Source organism: Sciurus vulgaris (genome assembly GCF_902686455.1).
Source record: "Sciurus vulgaris genome assembly, chromosome: 13".
NCBI classification, from domain to species: Eukaryota; Metazoa; Chordata; class Mammalia; order Rodentia; family Sciuridae; genus Sciurus; species Sciurus vulgaris.
This window is the reverse complement of record NC_136474.1, coordinates 62843258-62869689: the sequence shown is the minus strand read 5'-3', so window position 1 is coordinate 62869689 and position 26432 is coordinate 62843258. Positions and strand designations below refer to the sequence as shown.

General features: G+C 50.7%; 1 protein-coding gene across 44 annotated transcripts in view; it reads left to right on the top strand.

Moving 5' to 3' along the window:
- Positions 1–26432, top strand: part of CELF4 (CUGBP Elav-like family member 4) — a gene marked incomplete at its 3' end in the record, with an annotated part of 292274 nt that overhangs the window by 59268 nt on the left and 206574 nt on the right. For all 44 annotated transcript variants that reach the window (XR_013758677.1, XR_013758678.1, XR_013758679.1 and 41 more), the window contains exon 2: positions 16368–16450. Coding sequence is in view for 38 of the 44 variants with exons in the window: in XM_079108544.1 (XP_078964670.1) it covers positions 16368–16450 (83 nt within the window). The remainder of the gene's footprint in view (positions 1–16367; positions 16451–26432) is intronic.

The following is a 26432-nucleotide window of genomic DNA, read 5'->3' as shown; positions in this document are numbered from 1 at the left end:
AAGGGAAGTGCTTACACCTCCATTTACAGATAAGGAAAACCAGAGAGTACATGGCCAAGAAACTTGCCCCAAATCACACAGGTTAAAGGTGATAGTGTCACACAATATGCAAGCTCTGTTCTTCACCACACCCCACACCATCCTTGTGAAAGGCACTCTGCAGATCAGCCTATCCAGCTTTACCTTATAAATAAGGCCACAGACATCCAAAGGAGGAAGGTGGCTTATCCCTGGGCATAAGATCCATTTTCATGATTTCCAGACTAGACCTCTTCTTAGAGAAAGCTCTCCCTAGGACTCCTGTCCTTTCCCTGCCCCAGGAAGGGCCCTCTGGAAGCCACTGTCTCAGCCTACCTGGCAGTTCTCTAAGTCTGGTTGACTCTTGCTAGAAATGAGAACTGAGCTCTATCTTCCTCACCTACCCTGGATGGGTCAGGATGGAGACAGGAGAGTCTAGGGTGACCAAGAAGCAGTATAAATGGAACAGGGCCCTTGAGGGACACTACCTGACATTTAAGTAGCTCTCGGTGCTTCTTAATACCCACACCACTCACCCACTTGGAGAGTTAGGGCAGGAATCATCATGTCCATGATATAGATGGAGAAACTGAGTCCCAGAGGAGTGAAGGGATTTGCCAAACATTATTGGCATAAGTGGCACTAGATCTATTTTAGTACTTTGCTGGGAGTATATCCTGGAGGTATGGGTCTCAGAAAATGGATGCTAGGATTCTAGGAGAGGAGATGGAGAGCTGGGGCCTGGTGAGGAGTCCCGAGGCACAGGGGTGGGCACAGGATGTGGAGGGGGCTCTGCTGGAGGAGGGAAAGGCTCTCTGCCAACCAGGCAAGGATGGTACACTGTTCCCGACCCCACAGCGTCTCCCAGGGTCACTCAGGCTTTGCTGGCTGGAAAGCTGGGAACCTGGCAAATGGCCAGTGGTCATAAGAGCTTGCTGAGCCTGCCCTGGGCCTTGATAAACCTCCTGGGGAAATGAAATTCTCCTGTTCTCTGGATGCAACTGTTCCTGGCACAGAAGCTGATTGCAGAGCCCTGGTCTGACCTTTGAGGCAGACAGTGGCGGCAGAAGCAGGCACTGCCCCAGAACGATCCTGGGGGAGGCTGGGGGAGAAAGTGCAGCATCTGGCCTTTGGATTGGGACACAGGCTTTCAAACCCCAGCCCTGTTCTTCCTAGGTTCTAAGGGATCGAGAACATTCCGTGTGACCTCTTTGAACCTCAGGCTCATCCTCTCCAAAATGAGGAGGGCACCTATTGACAGGTGTGTGGTGATGTTCAACCCCATCTGACACCATGAGGTTCCTTCCCTCTAGTGCCCACCCACCAAGCCCGAGGCAGCTGATACAGATTCAATTAGGGGACAAGGAAGGCAGAGCCAGCTCCAGCTGGGTGCCTGGCTTAGCCCTCTAGCATTCAGAAGGGAGGGAACCATGCTGCCTGGAAGAGGTGAGAAACTACATGGGCCCTGACTGATGGGTCTGAACTCACCAGGCAGAGTTCCCTCAGGCCAGTCGAAGGGAGACTGGCATGGGCCAGACCTGCAGGGCTGTGAGGCAAGCTAGGGTGGAAAAGGAGGGAAGAAAACCTGGAGTAGTCAGGAGGCTGCCTCTGCTGCCCAACAGGGCCCAAGAGGGGACCTGACCAAGCTCAAGGAACCAAGAGCAGGAATTGGCCTTGCCGGCGGCCTGGGCCACTGCGCTCTTATGAGTCGCCCCATACCACCTTCCCAGCTAGAGATGATTACATCCTTTCTGAAAAATAAAGAACGAGAGGGAGAAACCCTCCCCACCCTCCCTCCTCCCACTCTCCCACACTCCTCCCTCCTTCCCCACCTCCTGCCTGCTCTTGCTCTCTGTTGCTAAGTAGATGGTAGGTTTATTTGCGGCTGTCGGTTCCCAGTAGAAAAATTTCGTCTTGGAGAGCCGCCTGGATGGAAATGGCTTCAGCACGGATTTCATGGAGAAGGTCTGTACGGTAATTAGTGTTCATGAGGGAGGAATTGGACTGGCAGGCTCCCAAGAAAACTACTCCCCAAAAGTTAGCTTCAGTCCAGAGGGCTACATCAAATCCAATTCCAGAGTGTGCATCTCGATTGCTATATATAGACCTGCAGACAAAAACCAGTGGCTCCGTGGCTGGAGGTTCATGGGGGACTGGTGGTGGGAGCAGAGGCAGCTTGCCCAGGCTACAGGACCACAGTGCAGTGTGCATAGAACCTGATTCCGCCAGGGCCACTGCTTCTCACCTAGCTCCCGGCTTGTCTTCCCCTTCTTCCTGGTGCTTGCCCTGGAACAGAACCTTGGTGAGGGAAGAAAGGAAAGAAGGAGAGAGAGGGAAAAGAGGAAGGGTGGGCTAGCCCCCATGCTGGCCCGCACTGGAGTGCACTCCTAAAGGCACACCCTACCCTGGCAAGTGTCCTCTGTCTTTGGGTCCCTGTTCTCTCTACTACTTGGAGGGCCCTTCCTTTTCCCTTCCTCCTCCTTCTCACCATTAAGATCTCAGGTGGCACTCCCTACCTCCAGAAAGTATCCCCCATCCCCATCTGTCCCTGGTTTCCTCAGAACTCTGCAGTCAGAGACTTACTTGGTCACTGGGCCAAGCACAATCCTACATAGATCCCAATGTCCCCAGCCCACCCCTTACCCCCAGCCTGTGGGAATTTCTTCCTCTCCTGTCCTCTCTACAGACCAGGACTGGCCAAAGAGCAAATACCCCTGGGCCCTAATTGAAGGAAATGAGGATAGCAGGCCTCAGGAGCCTGCCAGGGGCTCCACCTGGTCCCACCTGGTCTTCAGGCAAAAGGAGGATCAAGTGGAAGCAGGATTAAAATCCAGAACTCTGATTCTTGCTTCCTGTTTTCAGTTGCTGGAACTTTTTCAGACTGACCTCCCACTTAGATTTACAAACAAGGAAGCCAGTATCTCCAGAAGTCCACAGGCTTGACAGAAGGACCCTATTCTGGTCTCTGATCTAGAGCTACCACCTCCAGCGTGGTGTCTGTTCACAGTTCAGTGCTGCAGGACCTCTGTGTGTATATCCTCGCTATTCCCCCTTCTTTCATGCAGCCTGGACCTTGGGCTCTCGGCTGGCCTGGCCTTTCTGCCAAACCCATGTTCCTGGTGCCACTAGGGACTTCTGAGGTGAGCCCCACACCCCAGAGGTATGTGATGCTAGGGTGGAAGCCTCTGCACCCAGCCTCAGGTGAGGCTCACAGCTGCCTGGGAGTAGAAATTCCAGGGAGGAGAGGCCAGGCCCAACCCTTCTTGGCCTCAGCCTCCCTAGCTGACTTTGCTGGCCATGGGGTATAGTCAACTTAGCCACGACAAAGAAAGAGTCTAAAGAATATTTGCTAGGAGGCCGATAGAAAGGATAAATCCAAGGATACACAGCAGAGACCCCATCAGCTACAGGAGTCAGGACTATTCAGGAAGTCATAATGCCAGGCGCTGGTCTTGCGTTCCTACAAAACCCTTCCAAGTCCCACTAATTCCCACTCTCCAGAGCCTCTTGAGATCAGTGAGGACAGTGTATATAGCCCTACACACGTCTAGAAACACACAAACATCACAAACCTGTGCCTGCCTCCCCCAAGTCTGATGCACATTACCCAGCTAGGCAGGGGAGAGGCCCCTGGCTGGACTTGGCCCACACCACCTCACACAAATGAGTTCCCCTGTCCCCTTCCTTTAGATATAAAATGGTGGAGACAGTCTTATAGTCTGCTTCCTACAATTTCGGACCTCTCATATGACTCGGGAATCTTGCTCCCTCTCCTCAGGGCTGCACTGGGCTTTTCAGCCTCTTCAGAGACTTGCTCTCCTCCCTCGTCCCAGGACACCAGCAGTGGACCTGACCTCTAGTTCTCTCATGACTGGACAGGTGGTCTTGGGTTGATTGCTTAATTTTGGCCTGCACAAACATTCTTTCCCCAGTCTGTAAAAGACAAATGTATACTTCCTAATCTTCCATCTCACTCATTCATCTCACTCATTCATTGAGGACCCATTTTATACCAGGACTTTACTGGACACTGGAATCAGGTTCACGGTCAGGGAATATCAAATCCATACCACAGAAAAGGAAACTGAGGTCCAGAGAGATCCGTTAACTTATACTGGAGGCCTCAATTTACCCATCAAGAGATTGCTGGAGGCCTCCAGTCAGCAATCTCACACAAACCGTTGTCCACTCCTCACCCTATGCTTCTGTCTGCATGCCAGGCCCTGTGGCAGGAGCAGGGCAGTCAAGGGTCCTCAGCAGATGGGAATTTCCTCACCATTGTGGGACTCAGAGTCCCCTTGAGGACTCACAGGTAGCATGGATGAGGATGCTCAGTTCCCATCTATTCTCTTCCCACAGGGCACATATTCTTCCTGCCACCTTCTGGGACTCCCCACCCTGCCCAGGTGTCCCTTCTGGAGGCTGCCAGCATCCTGCTCCACTCCTGAGGGGGAGGAGGTCTGTCTCGTCTAACCTGCCCTGAAACCCCCAGTCCCCTGTCTCCTCTCCTTACAGCCCACATTCCCAGGTCCTGATAATTCTTTTCACAAAAGAAACAGTCGACCCTGTGGTGCCTCTTTGGGGAAGCATGAAGCCAGCTCTTTGTCACTCAGGTCCCTGCCAGCTCATTACTGCCTCCAATCATTAGCATATTAGATACAAGAGGTAAACAAAACACACTCGCATCTGAGACTCTGAATACAAACCACCAATCACTCTGAGTCCCACACATGCCAGCCCGAATTGGGCAGGAAATACAGAGAGAGTCTCTGTCCTGGGTGAATGTGTATGTGGGTGGGTTATAATCCAGTGACATCCATTCTCACAAAGGGAAGCAGATAGCACCAGACAGTATAAAGGCATTGTCCGAAGTTTTAAGCATCACATCACGACTATTACTACTGACCATTAATTGCATCCACCTGCTCGGCTAGACAACCACAACCCCACCAGGTGTCATTATCCCCCTATGCCAGGTTCAGGTGAGGCCATTTAAGCTACCCAGAGGCCCCTAGAACAAGGCAGAGGCTACTATCAGAAGCTCCCTCCAAGGTGGCAGCCCTTCCTGCAACTCCAGACATCCTGGGGATGGTAACAATCAAGGCACAGAGTTGAATGGTTTTTCAGAGTCCCTAGCCAGTCTAGGGACAGGAAAAATGGTGTAGTCTGGAGAGATCAGGAGGTGGATTAAATAGATGGACAAGATATAATATGGTGTTCTGGTCATGAGGCAAGAATGCGAGAAGGGAAGGGAAGAGAAGTAGAAAGAAAAGGAAAGGAGGGGGAAGGTAGAAAAGAATGGAAAGGAAACAAACAGGAAAAAGGAAGGAAGAGAATGAGAAGTGAGGAAAGGGGAGCGGGGAGCAAGGAAGTCAAAGAAAGGTGCCAAGGAAGGTGTCTGGAGGCGGTTTGACAGGGATGGCATTCTTCTCTAGCCCTTCCAAATCACTCCAGGGGCCCCAAACTCGCCTACTTTGTATTTACATCCGTTTCCTAGCACATCCTTCCCTCAGGGCTTCTCTGGGTTGGGAATTCGTTTGAGAAACTCTTGAGTTCTCCCCTAGGCAGAGCTGAGTAACCTCCTGGGCAAGGTCTCAGGGCACAGGGTTCAGAACATGGATTCTGCAGGCAGCCTGCCCTGACTCACATGCTGGCTCTACCATGGACCTGGCCACTGAGGCTGGCACCCTGATCACATCTGCCTACTCCTGTGCCACAGGCCTCAGGTCAAATATTACTAAATGACTTGAGATTAAACTAGAAATTAATGTTTTGGGCAAAGCCCAAAGTCCAGCTAGAAAAGTGGCTTAAATGGTAAGACCATGAGAGAAAGATGCCCTCCACTGAGAGCTGAACACAGCCTGCCAGGACTGTGTGAGATTGTTTTTCTGCTTTTAAAAAGAAAATCACATTTTCCAAACATTGATCCTATAATACAGGACTCCTGGCTATTGGTCTTTTCAAAATAGCCTGTCGTGGATGCTGAGGTTGGAATTCCTTGGTTGGTGTGTATGTGTGTGTGCGTGTGTGTGTAATTTTTGTTTTGTCTTGTTTTGTAATTTTTGTTTTGCATTAGGGTGTGTCAGGAGGACTCCAGAGAAGAGAGGCAAGATTTATTCACCTCATGGGGCAGGTCCAGAGTGCCCCATGTGCCCAGATCCATTGCAATCAAAGGGGTGTAGGCACACCCTCCCACTCTTAATTCTGATCTGCTCAATCCTACTGCCCTTATGAAACCCCCATCCTGATGCCTGTAGGAGATGTGAGAGAAGAGGTGCAGCCACATGAGTTGTGGTCTAGTTGGGGAAACGCGATTCCCACAAATTAAAACAGCAAAGACGCTCTATCAGGTGCTGATTTGAGTGTTTCAGCCATGAACCTGGAAGGGCTCATTCATAGGAGAATCGGTAAAAGCTAGGAAGCTAGGGAGGGTTACATTCAGAAGTTACATGTTTCTGAGCTCACAGGGTAGGAGGACCTGGTAGAGGACCCAGGAGCAGGCAAAGCATGGGGAGGGAGGGAGGGAGAGAGGGTTAAGAGCAAAGGCTCAGGAGTGACATGGACACATCCTTTTGGAGGACCATGGCAGTGTGAATGAAATGGAAGGTCCATCCCACAAAGGAACTCATGCAAGTCCATTGTCTTGATGATGTGATCTATTCTATTCTTCTTACATGGGAAAAAGGGACCAAAGAAGCCAGTCCTCTCCAAATACACCACCTCCCTACACACATACAAGGACATGGATATGACCAGGAGTTTGGGGCTTGTGGATAAGAGTGTCAGCCTCAGGAACAGCCAACACATATATTTCCCTGAGCTTCCCTCTGCCTGGGGAAGGGGCTGCTCCTTGGAAATGAGCCCAACCTCCACTTAATCAGTAAAACCACCATGGAAAGCTCCAGCAAGGAGAAGTCTACACAAATCAGGAAGTATTTACTGAGTTCTCTCTGTGGTTCTAAGACACACATGCTGCCCAGCAAATGATGCAGGCCACTAGAGTCTCAGAGGAAGTGCCATGTGGCTCCCATTCACTGAGGACTTCAGCACATCAGATAAGAGCCAAACTGTGTGCCAAGTTCATTCAGTGAGACTCTAAAGGTCAGTGCAGAAGGTAAAAAGAAGAAGAAATCCCAGGCATGGTAGGAAGCCAAGGCAGGAGCTTAGAAGCTATCTGAGATGAGGGAGGTGATTTCCCTGCCCAGCCCAGTTAAGGCACTGTGGTCAGAGATCCTGCTTGCCGCCCATCTCACAGGTTTAGTGATGGGTTCAGACACAAGGATGCCTCTGAGAGTCAGTGGGCCACTCCCACTGAGCCATGCCTGGCTTCTCTCACCCTGTTCTTAGAAAATTCAAAATGGAAAGATTTGAAATTCTCCAACAGGTTAATTAGAAAGGAACACAGTTCAGTTTCCAGGCTGTAGAGAAGAATTATCTTGGCACTGGTATGAGTACCGAATGTATTTAAAATCCAACCTTGGTGCTCAGGTGGTGCCCGCTGTGAGGTGCTCATGGAGTGCCAGCCACTGTGATACAGGAAGATCAGCCACCATCCCTACTGATTCCACCAGTTCCAGCAGGATGAGATGAAATCACCCCTTATCCCCTCACCACAAGTAAATGCCTGGGGTGAGGGGAGGGAGGAGAGGACATTTCCTCCAGTGACCCCAGTGTTCTGAGGACCACCTGTATTTATACTGTTCTCAGATACTGCTCAACCCCCTAGAGTGGATGACAGGACCTGAGTCCCAAATGAGCCATCAGAGGCATCAGGTCTCTGCCCTACCAGCATGGCCATGTTGCACAGCCTCTCTCAGACTCCATTCTGGGCTGTCAAAGGCAAATAGCACTCTCGTGAATGCTCTGAGGTGTAAGAATGATGAAGTCATGGACGTGACAGTCCTTTGCAGAAGAAGCACATGAAGGGATCACCCTTGTGCTCTCCTGGAGACCTGTGGAAGCTGTCAGCCCAGAGAGGCAGAGCAGACTTGTGCCTGCCGACAAAACCTCGCACATGCATTCAGCTGAGTAGATTTGGCTTCTCCCATGAGCCTGGCATGGGAAAGGCTGACACTTTCCCTGAGTCCATCCCCCACCTCCCTGAGCCTCATGGGCCCATCAGCCCTGGCCAGAGACTGAGGAGTTCTTTACTAAGAGGCCACCCATATGTCATGTCCACTTTTTGTCCTTTTTCACAGTGCTGTAAAGATGGAGTAGCTGACACCAGACATGTAATTCTCGAGCATTCAGGGTGTAAACAAGGGCAACTGGCAGAGAGAGATACTTGGCAAAGGACCCGTGGGCTGGTCCTTTAACCTTGTAAGTTCCTCAGCTCCTTGTCCAGAGCCAATGCGTTCCCTGAATCTGAACTTGCTGCCCTGTAACAGCAAGAAGAGAAAGAGAAGGCAAGCTCTTTTCCCTGGGAGTTCCCGGGCTAGGTCAGGTTAAGCTGGACTGTCCTGGATCTGAGTGGTCTGTTTTATGGACACTAAGAGCAGGAAGGCTGTGTAAAGGAAAAGACACATTCAGAGTCCTGGTAAGGCCTGTTCACCTTCCTGCAGCATGCAATGGAATTTTTCTCTGCTGAAACTCATTTGCACACTTGTTCTTTCTGATTTAAAGAGAGCAGGCTCTGGAGGGCACCGCAAAGTCTGAACCGTACAGCCGGCGGGTGAGATTTCAGCACTAGGAGAGAGCCTGAAGAAGAAACTGAGGGAAACATCCATTTTCCCCTCCCCTTCCTTTGGGGCCTGTCACCTCCCACCCCAGGCTGCCTCTTCTGAGGAAGATGGACAGCTCCCACCAGTAGGGGCCAGAGCCCTGTGCTAAATTCCCCAGACCTCCTGCCCCACCTCCTCCACACCTCACCTCCCCTGGAGCCAGCCATTCTCCCTCTCACCAAGCAAAAAACAAGAGTGGAGATTGTAGGCTGCCTACCCCTGTGGGAGAAGGGCACCCCCAGAGTTAGCAACTCCTATACAAGAGTATTTTAACTGTGGGCAAACACATACATGCAAGAGAGACAAAGATGTATTCTAACTGCCAAATAAGAGATGATGAGGATGGTGCTGTCTAGGAGGGTTTCTTGAAGGAAGGAGGGTGTAGCCAACCCTGGAAGGATGTGTGGACCCAAAACACAGAGGCATGGGTCAAGCCACAGAGGGAAGGGCAATGTGCTTAGTTCAGTAAGTGAGTAGGGGATCAAGAGTTACATTCTGTGGGTTGGAATCACTGTCCCTCTCCTATGGGACAGCAAGAGGTTAGAATTGGTAGAATACCAGCAGGGAGACCAGGGAAGGAGGAAAGGACTCTGGCAGCAGGGCCAGCCAGGGAAATATCCTGAGAAGACAGCAGGATGGCAGTAGAGAAAAGAACAGAGGCACAGCCCATGGCTCCTTTCTCCCATGGACTACGTTGCCCTGCTGAGTCCTAGGGGTCCCTCCTCCAGTTGCTCATAATTGAGATGTGACTCAAGGCTCACACTTGGGGACAGGCTTGGACAGTGGTCTAGGGTGAGCCACACAGGAGTCCATGGAAAGTGAGTCTACAGTGGCCAAGGCAGTGATCAGGGTTTCACTGAGGAGCTGGATCCAAGAGGTGGATCCTGAAGGAAGTGCAGACTTGAGCAAACACCCAGTCAAGAGGAAAAGCATGTAAGCAAAGAACTTTTCTGTAGTTGTCTCTATCTCTAGAGGCAGACAACCATGCGCTTCAGAGGGTATCAGGGAGCTTCCCTTGCACACCCAAACCATGGGGGACAGAGGCTGGATGGGGGATGGGTGTGGTCTCAGAACACCAGGAGCTTTCTCTCTAGGAGAGCTGACAGACCTGCCCTCCTTCTCTCTGTCCACCCCAGATGCTGCCTTTACCTCTCTGCATCTTCATGTTAAATCCTTCAGAGGGTTCTCAGATGCAGCCTGAGGTGAAAACACTAAGGAATGATACTCTGGGGGTGGATTTCAGATGCCACCCCCAGGTCAGTTGGTAGAGATTTGGGGCAGAGGGGTCTGCCTTCCTGGATCTCCTAAGAAGATCATGTCAATCAGGTATGCTTTAAAGTATATATCCTGCTTTGAAGGAGACCCTTGGTAAACATGCTCCCAAGGCCAGGTGACGAGTGTGCAACCAGTGCACCTGCTGCACCCCTAGGTCTGGTTAGTGACCTCTTGTTTCTACTCCCTCCCACCCCCCAGCTTTCTGCCACTTCCTCCAGGCCAGCCCATTCCAGGGCCTAAAGGATCTGATGTTTTATTAAAGTCCAGATCTTCCTATTCTAAGGCCACCTTCCTCTGGCTAATTCTGTAATTCAATTAGTAGGAAGTCAAGGCCAGGCTGGGGTGGGAGGAGGGAGCGCTTCGCATCGGGAGCCTTCCCTTCCAGGATGATTACACCCCAGGCTTCAGCCCTGTTCAGAGTTGGGCAGGAAATTGTACTTCCTTCACTTCACAATGACAAGGGCCTTTTATCCCCGCACACGGGGGCTTTGTAAATTACTGCCATCACCGTACAATTAATTCTGCTGTGCTGTGCTTTTTCCCCACGTGGGAGAGGGCCCCGCCCACTGTCCCAGGCATCTGCAGTGCCCCTTGCACCATGGTCTACGGGCTGCTAGAGCAGTCTCCGCCGCCTCTGCATACTCCTTCGACTGACAGTGCCCTCCCCCACCCACTCTGCCTGCCTCTCCCTGGCTGGGCTGTCACCTGCCCTGGCCACATCCACCCCCTCCTCCCTTCCTTCCCTAGTCTGTCCCATGGCTCCCGATCTCCCTTCAGTGCCCCAATCCTGGGTCTCCTTCCCCCTCCCTCGTGGGTCCTCTTGGTCTCCCAAGGCCTCTGATGCCCTGAGCTGGGAGCTTAGCCCTCCACTTGGCCCTAGAGAGATGGAAGATGCTGAATCCAGACTCATAGAGTTGACAGTCTATTCAGAGACCCAAGCCATGAAACTGGTAAATAGAAGGGACAAGTAAATAAGAACGGGAAGCATGAAAAGGTTAAGTGGCTATATAAAGAAATGTGAATGCAGGCCCGTGTTCTGCACACACAGTAGAATTGTGTCCTGGAGAGGCAGGTCCATCAGGCCAGGGGAGTGAGCCTGGGGGGTCCACCTGGTATGCAGGAAGGAGGAGCCCAGTGATAGTGGCAGCCCTGTGGTGTGACTTCTCTAATTATGTCTTCACTCCAACCCCAGGTAATTGCCAAAGTCCACTTCTGCTGAGATAGGTTGCAGTTCGGTTCTGCTCCATCCCATGATTTAGGAGAGGATGAGAGAGCATGCTAACTTATGAGGGGTGGGACACCGAGGTGATGAGATGGTGCTGGGAAGAATCACTGGAGACACTGGCATGGAGAGGCAGGGACTCAGGGCAAGGTCATAATTCACCCAGAGATCCCCTAGGTCACTTGCGCAACTTCTCCCTCCAGGGTCCTGCCATCTGTGTCACACAAATGGAAGTGCCCATTCTCCCAAGTTTGGGGATAGTGTTGGGAAGGGTATCTGTTCCATCATGGATTCCATTTCCCAAACACCAACTCCTGGAACTCAGGGTTGTGGCCTGAAACAATTGACATTTACAGCTTATTGGATGGAAAGAATCTGCATCAAACCCCAGAGCTCCACACCCAGTTCCAGCTCAGAGGAAGTTTTGAGGTAGAGCACAGCAGACCCACCAAGGACAGTTCCATTCCCCTCAGGTAGAACTTTCCAGGCACCAATGCCCAGTCTTTTTCTGTCTCCTCAAAGTCAGCTGCAGGTCCCACATTCTGTCCAGTTCACCCTCTTTTACCACCTTCTTTTTATTCCATTCTCCCCTTTTAGCCCAGTTCTCTTTTCCTTCAAAGTTAGTTTTGCAAGTGATATATGAATACATTCTGGGTCTAAATGTGTCAAAGCAAACAAGAAATGTGAAAGTCACGGAAGATGTCCCCTTTCCCCACCCCATGCTCCCTGCTTTCAACTCTATGTGACTTCCACACTTTATCCTTTGCGTGTAAATACAGACGTGAGTGCATATGGAAGGAGCATGGCGTGCCTCCATGTGTATGCGACATGGAGTACTTTGCAACTCATTTTTCCCATCTGATGATGTGCTTTCCATGTTGGTACATTCAGGATCATTTCATCTTTTTAACTGCTGTAGTGTATTCACAGTTTTAAAATAAAACATTCCTTCCCTGATGGACATTTAGGTGGTTTTCAATTTTTTGCCATTCCAAACAGCCATAGTGGACCCTTTTCCTCACCTCTGTGAAGACTGCAAACTTTAGGATCAAGGCTTAGGGGGACTGGTAGGGCCATAAGGCAGGGAGATGCTTCTGTGCCATGGGCCTCTTCTAAAGAAGGATGCTCCCTTCTCCCGCCTCCAAGTTCAAGCCTTGTGAGAACCCCCTCCCACACTGTCCTTTGCCACTACCCAGCAACTCCCTCAGAGTGTCCTATAATGTCTCTCACCTCCACTATGAGATCCCAAAGGGCTGCAGCAAGGCTATCTCTGAGGATACCTCAGTGAATCCTAGGAGAGTGACTTTGATAAATTCAGTGGCTTCCAGGCTGAGACTGACATGAACCTTCTTCCCATCTTCACACCTTCCAGCTGCACCAGCCCCATAGCTCAGAGCCCCGGCCTCAACCCTAAGGAAGAATAGAGAGCCACAGGAGACCAAAGCTAGTTGCTCTGGGTGCCTCAGCCCCTGTCCCTATACATGAGAGTCCAAGGACATCTAGTGATTGAGACCTGGGTACCTTTCCTTCCATGACCACGCTGAGTCCTGCCTCAGCCTCTGCCCCAGGCTCGCCATCATCTAGGGCACCCAGTGATGTTAAGCTCTCCTCCTACAGTCCCCAAAATGCCAGACCCCCAGGAGTATGCCCTCAACCAGGGAGCAGACTAGCCTCTTCCTTCACACTCTGGAGTCAGAATTAATAACTGCTTATCCGTATTTGCCTTTCTAAAAGAACCTTAAGTGAGACAACTGCTCTCTCCGAATGCATGTCAGATGCACATCTGACTGCTGAAGAGAGAGTTGGAGAAAGACCTGGGGTTTGGCGTTTGCCCAATCTGCCTCTGTGTAAAGCTGGTCCCTCCTCACAGAGGGGCAGAAGGGACAAAGGAAGGGGCTCAGCACCTGTCAGTCTGCTTCACAAGCCAGAACTGAGATTGACAGCATGTTCTGCAGAGGCAGTTAATGCTCACTGGCTAGTAGGTCTCCCCATGAATTGCTACCTCCATTTTACAGTGAGGAAACTGGGGTTCAGAGAGAGAAATCAATTAGTGGCCCATGGCTAGTACGGGGCTCCCCTGGACAGAGTCATGCATCAGCCTATTCATGGGACAACTGAGGACTCTGGAAGGCAGGGTAAGAATGCACTCTCAGACTAGAGGGCCTGAAGAAGTCTATGGGACAAGAGCCACTGCAGCAACCTCCCTGTCAACCTCACAGGCCCCCTCAGGCCCTGCTGCCACTAAGGAGGTCCAGCAGGCCTCAGCATCCATCGGGCCTGATCTACTCTCAGCAGCCCCTGGGCACCATTCTGTATCCCCCAGCCCACCTATTGCTCTTGGTCCCATTAGCTGAGGCCTTCAAGCATTCAATGCACTCATCCAGTATGTGTAGAGCGCCTGCTGCTCTTCTGAGCACCGAGAACCAAGCAGAAACGGAACAGAATCGAGTTCCTCACCTCATCCAAGCGTGAGGAGACTGCCAATCATTGAGCAAATATATATTAATATGTCAGGGAGTGGTGGATGCCAAATAAAAAGGAAACAGGGCAAGGGATCATAGGGTATGTGTGTACTGGGTGTGGAGGGTTGTGTTAAATAATGAGGTCAAGAGAGGTGACTCCAAGACGTCACCTAAGGGAAATTAAAGAGCAAGCCATGCAGGTAGCAGGGACTGGATGAAGGGTCAGTCTGGACTAAGAGCCTAAGGTACAGTATGCCTGGTAGGACTGAAAAAGAGGAAGGAAGCCAGGCAGTAAGCAAGAGGAAGATCTGGAAGACATAAACTCCGGGGTGGAGATGGCAGGAAGGGGTCACTCAGGGCTCAAGGTTCCCTGAAGATCCTAGTACACATGGAGTTGTGAGCTCTCTCAAAAACTGTGGCAGAAATTCCTGGAAGCTGGACAAAAGCAACAGATTCTTTTTTTCTGTGGAATCCTTTGCTTGCTATCCTGGGCCTTGGAAACAATGTAGTTCTTTCTTCCTCCTCCTTCTCCTCCTCCTCCTCCTCCTCCTCCTCCCTCCTCTTCCCTCTCCAAACCTGCCCCTGACCTTGTCCCAAGCTGCCTTGCCTGTGTGCAGCTGAAGCGGTGGCTGCCTCTCAGTTGCAGGCAGAAGACAAGGCCAACAAGGGGACGAGGGGACAGGAGAAAAGACGCCCCCGGGAGAGGCAGGCGGCAGCACGAGGGACGACGTCACGGGGGCCTCTGACCGCTATTCATTTCAGTTCCCATGTCTCCATCAATAACCGTCTGCCAGTGACCAGGAGGGAGGAGAGAGGAGGGGTGAAGTGGAGGCTGGACGATGGGAGGGGTGGAATGGCAGACAGACTCCTTGGCTCTTCCTCCCAGCCCAGGGCAGAAGGTAGAGCAGACACTGGGAACTGAGTTTCTGTTTCCCCGGCTTCTTTCCCAGTTTCCTTCTTCCATCACTACGTCCCTTTCACACATATTCCCTTTCTATCCCTTCTGAAGCTGGGAGCGAGAGGGAGGCAGGACCAATTTCTACATTGAAAAAGGAAGAAGATTTTTGTTGGGAGCCAGTCAGATGGTGGATGAGTCAGGTGCTGCAGAGGATACTGGGAATCTGGCACCAAGAGGCCAGAGCAAACCCAGTGACCAAGACTGGTGTAGGCACCAGACTGCCACCACCAGCCTGCAGGCCTCAGGAGAGAAAGACCTACGCCACTGGGCCTGGCACAGAGCCTGGCACAGAAAGGACACTCAGGAAATAAACGGCCATGCGAAGAACCAAATGACTGAGTGTGGGCGGTCAGGAAAGATCGTTGCTTGCAAATGGACTACAGCAGTCAAGGAGGGCTGCCTGGAGTAGGCAGAACTTGACCAGATCCTTGAAAGGTAGATAGGGCTGGGACAAGTGAAAAGGGGAAAAGAAGGCATACATAATGAACAGACTTTGAGCTCAGGAATGGCAGCCAGGGAGGCTAGAAAAGACAATAAGAGATGGAACAAGGGGGGGGGGGTCATTTTGCAGGGTGCTTCTCGGGGGCTAGGTGTGACTCTGCAAAGTCTGAAATGACTGATACTCAGAGGACTCAAGCCTGCTTGAACCAAAGTGGGTGTTTCCATCTTCACCATGACTTTCAGCCTTACAGGCCTCCCCAGTCACTCCCAGCCATACCTGCAGGCAGAGAAAGAGGCCCCTGGCACTGGGCTGTTGGAGGAAACTCCCAGAAGGACTGTCCCATCACCATTATTCTCTTTGCCTTGTCATAGTGCCTGAAGGGCCAGTATTAAAACATTCCCCCTCGCTTTAGCAGATTGCTCTGTCCCATCCAGATTCCCTGGTAAGGAGAAATGGTGTGGCATTGTTAGAATCACTCAGTGGGAGAACTAGACTGGACTTGGGAGGTAATTATCTCAACCCTCTTAGTTCACAGATGAGATTACTAAGGCCAGAGTGGGGACATAAGCCGAGCACCAGCGTCGCCAGGAAGTTAGAGGCAGACACTGTGACTCAGTGGGCTGGGCAGCAAAGAGGCTGTCTGTCTGGGATGGGTGTGAAGACCCTCACTGCAATGTGACAGCAGGAATTGGAAAAGGAGACACAGGATATTCATGGCAGCCCCATTCTTTTTATTAGCATAGCCTGACCCAGGGTCTTCCTTACAGAGGGAGCCTTTATTTGGAAGGTCTAGAGAGTCCCTCATCATCTCTGACGGAGCAGTCACCTGCACTCCTGAGGGGCCAGAGCAAGCGTCCATGGTCAAGTGTGGTTAGAGGCGCAGGGGGTGAAAGCTGTCCCTTTTAGGAGGTAGGGGCTGGCGCTTAAACATACAGCAAAAGCACCCAGCACCCTCAGGGAGCAGGGAGAGGGCCGAGACGCCTGAGGCACCAGGGCACCCGGACGGAGAGAGACCCGTGGGGAGAGGGGGTGTGGTGGGGGGAGACTCCGCGGCGGGAACAAAATAGAAAAACAACGGGAGGAACAAGAGGCAGACAGACGGGCACACGGAGAGGCAGGGAAGCTCCGAGGAGGGTGCACACCGGCGAGAAAGAGGTGGGGAGAGCGACCTGGAGCAGGGAGGGGCGGGAGACTGGGGGCGGGCGGCGGGGCGCGTCGACGGGCCGGGGGCGCCCCACTGACCCTTCTCGGCGCTTGCTTCCCTCCCCAGGCTGCGCTTTCCTCACCTACTGCGAGCGTGAGTCAGCGCTGAAGGCCCAGAGCGCGCTGCACGAGCAGAAGACTCTGCCCGGGGTAAGTGGCTCCCACCGCGGCGCGAGCGACAGACGCGCCGACAGGGGGCGACTTCAGGAAGCCGGGCTGCTCCGCGGCGGGCGGGGAGACCGCGGGCCCTGGCGCCCGCCGCCTGACTGCGCCCGGGAACTCGCGCGCCGCGCCGCGGGGCGGGTGCGAGGGCGTGCGGACGCCGAGCTCGGGGTTCTGGGTTCTCCCTGCCCGACGGAAACTGGGCGCGGGGTGCACTTGGCAATGGCCTCGGAGCCCAGGCGCGGCTCCTGCGCGCACTGCCCGCACCGGCGGTGGGGAACGCAGGAACGGCGCGCCCGGGACCCCGGAGCCCCGAGCCGCCTCCTCGGGGCCGGCGGGGCCACGGTGCGATCCGGCAGGCCGAGCGCGTCCTCCGCCACCGCTGTTTCAGCGGTGGGGGCTGCGATGGGAGGGGGCGCCTCCCGGCCCGAGCTCGGCGCCGCGAGTGAGATCACCGCGGTTTATTTAAGGAGCCAGCCCTCGTCTTTGATAAACTATCGCGCCTCGGCCCTGGTTTATAGCTTCTGTGCGGGGGAGAGGAGAATTATTTATGGCCCCCCTAACTGGGTGTGATATCAGCCATGGCTATTATCGAGGCTAGTTCATCACCATAAAATAAGAAGTGTTCCTCGGGTCAAGGGTCTGCGCGGTCTCTCCTGTGGGCTCAGAGAGATGGGGCGGGGGGGAGATATACGGCTGCTGAGTATCTAAAGATAAATGGAAAGATGTGTGTTTGTGGGCATAATTTAAAGAATTTATAAATATCCGATGTTTAGGCTTATACAATGGACGCTGCGGGGAAGCACGTGTGTTCTCTGTGTATGCACTGCCATCCTTACACATGCATGTTTACATTCTTACCAAGCAACCCGTATGTAAACACACGTTTCCATTTCTGCCCCACAGCGGGAAAGGTTAACCAGGTAGACCGAGAGAAAATACAACCCGGGGCGGGGACAGCCTTCCTTTGCATCAAAGATCTTTTTTTACCCCTTCAGGGTGGGGAGTGCTGAATTACATGGGCCCTTTCTTCCATTAAGACAGCCTTTGTATTGTATTTTGGTATTTGTGATTGCAAAGCACGGGGCTGAGTCATCTTAATAACATACCCGCGGATGCAAATGTATGGAAATGGAGCGCCGCACAGATTTTGTGTGGAACCCAGCTCTGGCAGGGTGGCCATTCCCAGTTGGTTTTTTAGTGGCGAAGCTGCATGCACATATATTATAGTAATTACTTTCTGGGTGCCCTCTGTAAGATGGCAGAAATATGCTCCACATCGCCCCACGTTATGTGTGAAGCATAAAGCCATATTGTAAGATAATCAAAGGCTTCTGAGAAAGGTTTGTGCTGATTAATAAAGTGTTTATGGTACTTTGTTTTGGGGGAGATTGTGATAGATATTTTAGAGCCACCCAAATGGAATAGAAAATACCACATTGTTATGGGAGGCCCTTCATCAGTTTGAGAGAGACTGCTGGGGAGTTTCATGATGGCTAAAAGCTGGAATCAGATGAGGAAACGGAAAGAGAGAAGGTGGGAGGAGGAGGCTTAGGATTCTGAAAGGGGAGAGAAGCCTGGAACTGGTAGAATTTCAGCTGCCAATGTGGATTGTTCAGGATCTAACATTAACTTGTGGTTGTTTATTTTACATATAATAGAATAGCTAAATGATGGAGTGTATTAGTTCTTTAATAATTTATAGAAATACTTTGATGTTGCAGTAATTACATTAAAGGTCACATATCAAAGGTAATTTGGTTGAGCAGCTGTGATGGTTTCTCAGAAGCAATCAATATCACTGTCCGTGGTGCTGATTTCACCAAGGGGCCTGCCAGATTAAAGAAGGCTTATTACCAGGCAGAAAGGCCCAGGGGAAATCAGGAGCACATTGGAGTGACGCGCCAGCCCCCCTTCCACCAATAATTAACACTGTTCCCCATAATCTGTGCTAATCCTTCATACTGGGAGATCCAGTGGCATTTTTTCTGAAATCACAAAGACAAGTTGGGCAAGTTTGAGAGGAAGGGCAAAAAGAAATATGAATGTATGTTGGAAAAGGGGAGGGGTGGAGATGGAGGCCAGTGGCAGGGCTGAAACATAGCCTAGAGTCCCCAGCCGCAGCCTGGAACACCGTCTTTTCTTCAAAGGCTTCTCAGGGAGACTCATGGCCTCAAAAGCCTCATCACACAATTCTCAGGGCAGGCACAGACCAGCAGGGGAGATGGAGGGGAGGGACAGGGAGAAAAGATAGAATTGCAGCTCCAAGTTCTGAGGGCACATTGTCCCCTCACAAACTCACATGCAGAAAAATGAAAAAAAAAAATGAACGAGTAAAATTATGCTTTAAAGTAGAGTCATTTTGATTCCAGAAAACACAACTGGCATTATTATTGTTAGTTGTTTCTCTCCTTTGAGACCAGAGAGAGTGTACCACTAGCAGATGCAGGGAAAGGACCAAGCAAAATGCTATTGCCCAACCCAATAATACCTGCTCCTGCCTGCTGGTGCTGTGCTCAGAGCTGCCTGTTTGGTTGAGGGGGAAAGGGGAGACCTCTTCTTGTCTGGGGTGACCACACTAGGTGCCCCAGTGGGCACACTCCACATCTGACTAAGGAGAATGAAATTGAAAAAAGAACCTGGAAAACTGGTAAGCTCAGCAATTTAGGCACTTTTCCAGACTTCAAAATCCATTAAAATCAATCCATTAAAATCAGCCCTCCACTTTCTCACAGAAGAGAGAAAGAGCAGGGAAAGATAGTACAGGTAGCATTATCTGTTTCCCAGCAAGTTACAGAGCTAGCATCCTGTTGCCAGCAAGAAAAAGAATATTATTGTTGTCTGCCTACCAATACATACACCCCCACTACCAATAACTACTGCAAAGCAATGGACACAGATCTGAAGGTGCCTTAACAGGGGCACTCTTCTGGGGACTGAAGAGGGGCATTAACATTTCTCTTGGGATAAGCAGAAGCTCAGGAGCGAGATCACAGTGGTTGTTCTAACAAACCAGAGGGGTTTCCTTAGGAATCAGCCTAATCCAAAGCTGCTCCAATGACTGATGGAGCCATCCTGGACCAGCGTCACAAATGGATTATTATTTTTCACTTTTTCTTGGTTTTAGTAGGATGAGATTACTAAAGCATGAAGGTTCATTAGGGTCCTTTTGAGCATGGTCTTCTGCCAGAATCTAGACAGGTGGAATCCACTTTTTCTAAATACCCACACACACAACTTTCCAATCTCACTCCTTCCTGGTCTCCTAGCCCCTGCAACACATTCCCTTCTGTTTCCGGTGTTTGTGCCACTAGTGAAGGGGTACAGTCAACCTGGAACAATTGTGAAGCTAAGTCCATCAGCAAGTCTTTCCTGAGTGTGTATCAGGTACTGTGCTGTATCACATAGGAAGCAGAGATCCAAACACATCCCCCTTTCCTCCTTCTTGCAGTTATACATCATGTCAGGGACAGAAGCCACAACAAATAAATATAACTAACAATACAAGACGGCGATATAGGTAATGTGTAAAAATAGGTAATGTGGACAATTGCTCAATAATCACAATTAATATTGATAAGCATTTATTATGTGACTGGTATGAAGCCAAGCACATTACCTCCACTGCCATGTTTTATTTTCACAATCACCTTTGAGGAAGATATGAGTCTTCCTCAGTCTTCCTCACAGATGAGAAGACCAAGGTTTGCACAATTGATAAACAGCACTGGGTCTGCTAGCATCACCCAGGATGCCCATCTCTGTTAGCGTCACGAGTCATCTGAGGAGTTTAGCAGGGATTGAGATGACTATGGAGTACAGGAATTGCCCAGAGTTTTCCCTCGGGACCTGGGCAGCTGGGAATACAAACCTGGGAGTAGAAGGAGTATGTCAGATGAAAGAACTGAGAAACTGCTCAGGGATGGGCATATGCACAGGCAAGGAGCCCTGCACTTGCCTGCCCACCTGAGCCAGAGATGCTCTGGGCAGCAGAAGCCTGCTTGCTCTGAGAGCTACCTTGGGCCCAGTGTGCACAGGAGACCTTGTGAAAGATTTGTGCTCCTTAAAAATACAGTCCTTATACTAGGTCCAGCTCCTCCAGCCTTTAGGACTTATCAGGGAATTGTCTTCCAGGAAAAGCCCATCTGTTTCCAAAGCTGGGAATACAGGGCCTCAGGGGGGGGAGGCTCTGATTAGAGAAACCCAGAAGATATGACAAGTGGTGGGCAGCACTTTGCTCCTTTGGCAGCAGAAAGTTCTCCACATTAGGGCTGGCAAGGGGAGAGCTGGGTCCAGTTAGTAGGAGGCCTGGAAATGGTGAGAGGCGGGGCCGGCCAGGGAGAGGAGCTATATCTGCTTGATAAACATTAAAGTTCCAATTCACTAGTTAAAGATTGGCTTTTGTGTCCTCACTCTGGCAACCCTAGAATACAAAGCAAACTAACACAGTCTTCCCTGCTGCCTCCCGCCCCCACCCCTCAAATCAGCTCAGCAGACATGCAGTGTCCCTGCTATCATGATTCCCGACTGACTCAGGTCACCACAACTCAAGATGGGTCATTTCCATGGAAATTCAGTACACGTTTCTTTGAGTTTACCAGGAAAGATGTTAAAATTCAAAATTTAAAAAAAAAAAAAAAAAAGAAAGCTCAATTGAATTCCCAGCACCCCCATCTCAGGGTGTCTCCTGTCATTCTCCTTTCTTCTCACTTTCCTTTACAATCCCATTTTCTCTTCTTTCTCTCTCTTTTTTTCTTTCTTCTTTCTCTGCCTGTTTTCTCCTCTCCTCCCTCTCCTATGGACATTTTCCTCTCCCTTATTTTCTCTCTCATTTTGAATCTTTTTCTTTCCTCCTTCTCACTGTCTCTCCTATCTCCTCCCCTCCTCCTCCCCGCCCCTTGCCCATGCCTCCTCTACCTTGACACCCATAGGGTACTCTAGTGGGACCTTTCCTAGCTTTCAGGGCTTCCCTGACAAGGCCCATCTCCTTTCCTGACAGCCCTGCCATTGAAGGATCCATCTCATTTTATGTACAACTGTAAAGATGAATGATAAGTAGAAAGGATGCAGGCAAGAACAAGATGAATAAATTATAAAGGGCAAATGATGACAAGACAGGGGTCCCCAGAGACAGTGATATGATAACAGAAACTAAAGACGAATTTATGATGGATGTAGTTAGCATGTACGAAGGCTGTTAATTCTTCGGGGTAGTTTTACAACTTCTAATGATTGGCTCAATCAAAGCGTTTCATTTTAGAAACGTGATGTATTTATTTCCACTTGTCTGTCCTGTTGGGTTTGTCTCTGTACAGTGAGACTGGGTCTTGTCAGCATCTGCATGGAGTCTCCCAGTTCCTGCCTCCCTCTGTGTTTCTGCCTGAGATCATGGTGTCACAGCTAGCTCCACATAGTCCTCCAGTTCCCCAGTCCTGCTGTCCCTGCCAAGTGTTAGTTATGGGAATGTTGCAACAAAGTGCCACCAACTAGGTGGTTAAAACCACAGAAATTTATTGTCTCACAGTTCCGGGAGTTCAGAGTTCCAAATCAAGATGTCAGCAAGTCTGGTTTCTTCTGATGTTTGTGAGAAAGAACCTGTTCCATGCCCCTCTCCTGGCTTCTGGAAACCATGGGCATTCCTTGGTTATAAATGGTGTTCTCTCTGTTTCCTCACATTATCTTCCCTGTGTACATTGTCTACTCTTTCTTTCAAAACTTCCCCTCTCTTAGGACAACACTCCTATTGGATTAGAGCCTATCTAATGACTTCATCTCAACTTGATCACCTGCAAAGACCCTATTTCCACAAGGTCTCATTCACAAGGACTGGTGGTTATGATTTCAGCATCTTTTGCAGGGGACACAATTCAACCCATAATGCTGAGTTTCCCTGTGACTCTTCCATGATAAAGGGAAAAAATTCTTCAAGGGTGTCCTGAATCATGGGGATCCCACCAGCCCTTGCTCTGTGATTCCCACCTGGCCTCATGCTTTTTTCATTCTCTGTTGAGAAAATAAGTGACATACGATATTTCTTTCCCATATTGCCTAAAATGAAGCATCCATCTGTCCTGTAGGGGAGGGAATATTTGTACCCTAGGGGACATTTGATATTGTCTGGAAATGCTACTGGTACCTGATAGAGACAGGCTAGGAGTGCTGCTAAATAGTCTTTAGTGCACCAAACAGTGTCACCCACAATGATCTGACCCCAAACATCAATAGTGTTAACTAATAGTGAAACCCTGTATTCAGGGCCAAGAATGGGGTGGAAGGCAGGACAGAGAGGCCCCAGAGAAGAATGTTCCTCTTCCTCACTAGTTCTCATTCATTTGGGGGACAAGCACAAGGGTCCCTACAGCATGGGGTAAAGGAGGTGTGGGCACACAGATAGTGTGAGTGCAGAAGGAGTTATGAGCAGTAGAGAGCAGCAGCAGAGGGCAAAGCCACCTCCGGGCAGGAAGGCTCCTTTCTGGCTGCCACTCACACCCTCGTATCTCCATCTGCAGGGCAGCTTTGGCCCAAGGGCCACCAGCTTCAGCACCAACTCCTGGTCAGTCCTCTCCTCTGACTCACTGGAATCTGATCTGCCTGACATGAGTTGGGGATTCGCTCATGACAGAGCTGGGACCAGGACATTTGCTTCCTCCAAACCCACATGGGGGATGCCCCAGCCCCTCCCTTTGGAAGAACCCTGGCCCAGACAGATCTGGCAGACTTGTATCCTGCCCAGCCCAACAGCTGTCCACCAAATGACACAGGCCTGGGGCCATAATCCAGAAGGGAGCACCAAGGGTCCTGGGGAGAGGTCAGAAGGGTTTTAAATCCAGAGGCAGGGCCAGCTTGGCAGAAGGGCTGCTGCTGTGGCACCCACAGATCTTGCCTTTCCTCCACACGGGCCTGCACCTTAGACCCAGGGCCTGCAGTTTCCACTGAAGCCTCTTTGTTCCCCTCCCCAAAAGATGTCTGGAAGTCATCCTCCTCCTCCCCTGGGGCTTTGCCCACACTGTCCCTGACTACTTTCTTCTTCTAGGCCTTATTCACACTGCCTGGGGCAGGTGTTGGGGGGGTACATTTGTCAAATGAGTAACTCTTGACTCCTCTAGGGACCCAGTCTTCTCTGTGATCCTTCCAACACAGCCCAGGCCTGGACATGGCCTGTGCTCAGTGAGGCTCCCTAATAAATCTATCTGAAAAATCCAGAGAACCCCTGTGTCCACAGTCAGGTACTTGAAAGAAAGAAATAGCAAGAGAGCACTTAAGTTTGTGGAGCCAGCCTGGCTGGGAGTGAGGGTCCAGACTACCAGAGCAGGCTATGTGACCTTACTCGACCTGGCTCAGCCCAGACTCTCCCTGAAGCCACCTTCTGGGATAGGAGGGAAGCAGTGGGCCCCATTCCTCCTGGAGCCCTTCTAGCTTTGACACAATTTGTACTTCAAAGAATAATAGAGTTCACGTCACTCACATTACTTTAGAAGACAGGGAGATGAGGGAAGAATGGGAGAATGAGCCTGATTGTGTCTCCTGCTCTCCACCACCTGACGCCACTGGTGACAAGTGTAATAAAGAGGGTCAAATGTGTTCCTCCCTGAGGCACACCAGCCACACCACCTGCCTCAGGCTGGGGCCAGACTTCTGGTGTCAAGCCCACTTCTGCCCTCTGCTCAGGTGTCTTTCTAAGGACACCAGGCAGGCATCTCACCTCTTTGTGCAGTGGGGCTCCTGCCTGGTTGAATCTCAGTCACCACGGGAATCAGCCCAGCACCATGTGTGGATAACCTGCAGTTTACAAGGCAGAGTGTCGGGCATGGAACGTAAGCCAGTTGCTGAAGTAGTCTGTAATCTGGTTTGGGAGGCAAGTGTGAAGACAACTCACGGCGCAGAGAGAAGAACCTTTAGGGACGAAAAATGGTGGTGATACAAAGTGCCTAGGACTCTGATGAGGCAAAGCAGGGTGCCCTGAAATTGTCCAGCCACCCCGTTGATAGATTCCACATAGGATGGCCAAGCTGATCCTTACGAGATAAAGCTCTCACCTGTCACCACGGCCTTCACCCAGCCTTCACCCCTCCCCCGGTCACAAACCTCCAGACCCACGGTGCTCTTGCCCAAGCATTTCACCTTCCTTCAAGTTCCTCTTTCCCATGCCATTCCCTCTGCCTGGAGAGTTATGTTCATCCTCGGAGGCCCATGTCCAAAGTCACTTCCTTTGGATGAACTCTGCCCCCAGGGAGCTCTCCAATCCCCAGAGGGCATTCTGGGCCACCCTGTGCTCCCCAAGCTGCTCTGTTAACTGTAGATTTTGCTCTTGGGAGTCCCAGACCCCAGTGCTCGCCTGTACCTGTGCTGGGGACTGGACCTGGTTCAGAGCAAGATGGGTAGACAGGTGGCAGGCAGCCTTCTCTCTGCTGAGTGACACTGCTGGCCTTGGCACCTCCCAGGGGCATCCTAGCAAGTCCATTCTCACAGCTCCTCCTCTATCTGTATCATCACCAGGCACCCCTGGAGAGTTTCCAGTTTTGCTCACCTAGCAGGGGTACATTTGAAAAGAGAAGACCTCCCTTAGTGGCCATAAATGTGTAAAGGAACTGCTGGTGGATGTGCTTGGGCCTGGGCAGCTGCAGCTGGTGCAGGTGTGAGCGTGGGCATGCATGGAAGGTGTACATCCTCAGGAGAGGGAGCCTGAGGTTACAGTGAAGGCCATGCCTGTATGAGTCCATGTAATGCTGTTAAAGGACTTCTTGACCTTTGCAAGAAAGCAAGGCTAACAGAATGTCTATGTGAGTTGCAGCTTCCAGATTGATGTGTTTGGGGGTTGATGGCATTTCTTCTACAGAGCATGTGTGGGGGCCAGCATAGGGCCAGAAGTCTGTGTTGCTGACCAGTGGGGCTCTGTAACTGTGGGCTGTCATTTACCATCAAAGAGGAGCAACCCTAGGTGATGATAGCAAAGACAGTATTGTTCTTTATTCTTCATTTCTTATGAAGAGAGTTGTTGTAAAGGAAAAAGTCCCAGAGTTCAAAAGAATGAGGTCTCTCTAGGGTGCCCCAAGTTTATTGTGCCTCAAGTGCATGTGATTGTCCAAGGCACTTGCTGTATGTCTTCATATGACCACCAGGGGGCACCATGCAGGTAACTTCCTCTCCTGGCCGCTAAGTGGGCACAAGGCTGATGTGTTGAAGGTGATCCTGTCACCCAACTCTACGCCCTGCCCTGCACAGCACAGAAGAAGCAAAGCATACTCAGCTCTCCATTTGGCCCTTCAAACACTGGTCGACTGCACAGAGGGCACCAACCTGCTGGATGACTTGGGTGTGAGTTTTCTCACTTCTAGTGGAAATCATATGTATAAGCCCTATGCTATGGATTGCTATAAACAAGCCAAGTGGGATTTTTAATGACAAAACAATGATGTGAGTGACCTCCAGGTTCCTTTGCCAAAATAAAAGCCTGTGACTATTAATTCATATACAAAATAATTAGAGAATAATAAGAATATAAAATGGCTCAAATATGCATCTTGGACTATAATGCCCCATTGCATTTCAGAGAAGGAAGAGGCTTGCGAATAGTAATAATCAAAAGGGACTACACAGAAGGGGAGGATAGAATTCTGTGTGTGTGAGGGATAAGGAGTTGGAAAGGTAGTGCATTTGTCAGTTTTCCACACTGTGATAAAATTCCTGAGATAATTAACTTATAAAGAGAAAAGTTTTATGTTAGCTCACGATTTTAGAGGTTCCAGCACATGATCAATTGACCCCACTACTTTGGGGCCTGTAGTGAAGCAAGCACATCATGTTAGCACATGGCAGGGCAAAATTGCTTACATCATAAGCTAGGGAGCAAACATAAATAGAAAAAGGGATTCACAATCCCCTTAAGGGCATGCCTGAAATTCCCTGATATCCTCCCATAAATTCATCGCCTAAAAACTCCACCACCTCCCCATAGAGGCACCCTGAGAAC